Here is a 2,199-nt window from a genome sequence, read left to right on the forward strand (position 1 = left end):
AGAGGGGGTTCACCAGGTCCTTTGTGTTTGTAACATTTTGTTACTGGGGGTGGGTATGACTGGAGGGTTTGGTATGAAATTTTTTTTTTTTTTTTAGACGGAGTTTTGCTCTTGTTGCCTAGGCTGGAGTGCAGTGGTACGATCTCAGCTCACTGCAACCTCCAACTCCTGGGTTCAAGTGATTCTCCTGTGTCAGCCTCCTGGGTAGCTAGGATTACAGGCATGCACCACCATGCCTGGCTAATTTTTATATTTTTAGTAGAGACAGGGTTTCATCATATTGGTCAGGCTGGTCTTGAACTCATGACCTTAGGTGATCCGCCTGCCTGGGCCTCCCAGAGTGCTGGGATTACAGGCGTGAGCCACTGCGCCCGGCCTGATTGGAATATTTTAACCAATTATTAGATGACCAAAGCCAGTTTTAAGCCCTTTGGTTTCTGGTCAGAAAGTTTCAAAGAGGCTGGGTGTGGTGGCTCATGCCTGTAATCCCAGTACTTTGGGAGGCCAGAGTGAGAAGATCCCTTGAACCCAGGAGTTCAACACCAGCCTGGGCAATATAGTGAGACTGTCTCTACAAAACATTTGCAAATTAGCCAGGTTTAGTGGTGCGCACCCGTGGGCCCAGCTACTTGGGAGGGTGAGATGGGAACATCTCTTGAACCTAGGAATTTCTGTTACAGTGAGCTATGATGGCGCCACTGTACTCCAGCTGGCGCAACAAATTGAGATCCTGTTTCAAAAAATTATTTCACAGCTGGGTATGGTGGTTCCTGCCTGTGATCCCAGAACTTTGGGCGGCTGAGGTGGGCAGATTACTTGAAGCCAGGAGTTCAAGACCAGTCTGGCCGACATGGTGAAACCTTGTCTCTACGAAAGTATAAAAATTAGCCAGATGTGGTAACACATGCCTGTAATTCCAGCTACTTGGGAGGCTAAGGCAGGAGAATCTCTGGAACCCGGAGGCAGAGAGTGCAGGAGCCCAGGTAGTGCCACTACACTACAGCCTGGGTGACAGAGCAAGACTCTGGCTCAATCAGTCAATCAATCAGTCAATCAAAATGTATTTCTAAGAACTGCAGCCTTCGGCCTCTCAGGTCTCAGGGTCCCTGACCAGCTGTCCTGCCGTCTCCCTTCTGTACCAGCTGGTGGCCATGACTGGGTTTCATGGATGTGTGTTCCCGAGGAAAGATGGTTTGCTGTGAGTGCTGCTGTGGGGAGGACATGCAGTGTCTGCCTGGGAGAAGAGGCAGCTGAGGCCGTGGCTCAGAGTGGTAGGAGCCACAAGCCACCCTGGGCGGGACGAAGCCCTGAGAGAGGCGAGCTTTTTGTGCCCGCAGGTCGGGAACTCACTGCTGAGCTTCCTGCCGTCCAAGGACCCCACTGTTTTCCAGGGAGTCCCTTCCAAAGGCCTCACCCAGCCCAGCTGAGGTAGCTCATTTTGCCATTGCTTCCTTTTTAGGACCACTGGCATCTGGGAAGTAACAGCACAGGATGCCCCCTGGGGTGGACTGCCCCATGGAATTCTGGACCAAGGAGGAGAATCAGAGCGTCGTGGTTGACTTCCTGCTGCCCACAGGGGTCTACCTGAACTTCCCTGTGTCCCGCAATGCCAACCTCAGCACCATCAAGCAGGTACAGCCTCCATCCGGTCCTCAGACCTTGGTGCTCAGAGAGAGAGAGAGAGAGACAGACAGATGGACAGATACATTGCTTTTCAGACTTGGGATCCTCAGATGAGAATTTTAAGACATAAATAATGGGGTTTTTGTATGTGTGTGTTTTTTTTGAGACGGAGTTTCACTCTTATTGCCCAAGTTGGTGTGCAATGGCGCAATCTCGGCTCACAACCTCCAACTCCCGGGTTCAAGCGATTCTTCCACCTCAGCCTCCTGAGTAGCTGGGATCACAGGCGTGCGCCATCACGCCCGGCTAATTTTGTATGTTTAGTAGAAACGGGGTTTCTCCATGTTGGTCAGGCTGGTCTCAAACTCCCGACCTCCGGTGATCCTCCCGCCTGGGCCTCCCAGAGTGCTGAGATTACAGGTGTGAGCCACCGCGCCCAGCCAATGATGGTGTTTTTTGTTTTTTTTTGAGACGGAGTCTCACTCTGTCGCCCGGGCTGGAGTGCAGTGGCCGGATCTCAGCTCACTGCAAGCTCCGCCTCCCGGGTTTACGCCATTCTCCTGCCTCAGCCTCCCG

General features: G+C 52.3%; 1 protein-coding gene across 1 annotated transcript in view; it reads left to right on the plus strand.

The window, feature by feature from the left end:
- The window catches only part of PIK3CD (phosphatidylinositol-4,5-bisphosphate 3-kinase, catalytic subunit delta), a 139,881-nt gene that overhangs the window by 120,702 nt on the left and 16,980 nt on the right, over positions 1 to 2,199 (plus strand). The window contains exon 4 of the mRNA XM_011935774.1: positions 1,460 to 1,632. Within this exon, the coding sequence (XP_011791164.1) occupies positions 1,492 to 1,632 (141 nt within the window). The 5' untranslated portion in view covers positions 1,460 to 1,491. The remainder of the gene's footprint in view (positions 1 to 1,459; positions 1,633 to 2,199) is intronic.

The sequence above is a fragment of the Colobus angolensis genome, unplaced genomic scaffold (genome assembly GCF_000951035.1).
Source record: "Colobus angolensis palliatus isolate OR3802 unplaced genomic scaffold, Cang.pa_1.0 Scaffold149, whole genome shotgun sequence".
Lineage (NCBI taxonomy): Eukaryota > Metazoa > Chordata > Mammalia > Primates > Cercopithecidae > Colobus > Colobus angolensis.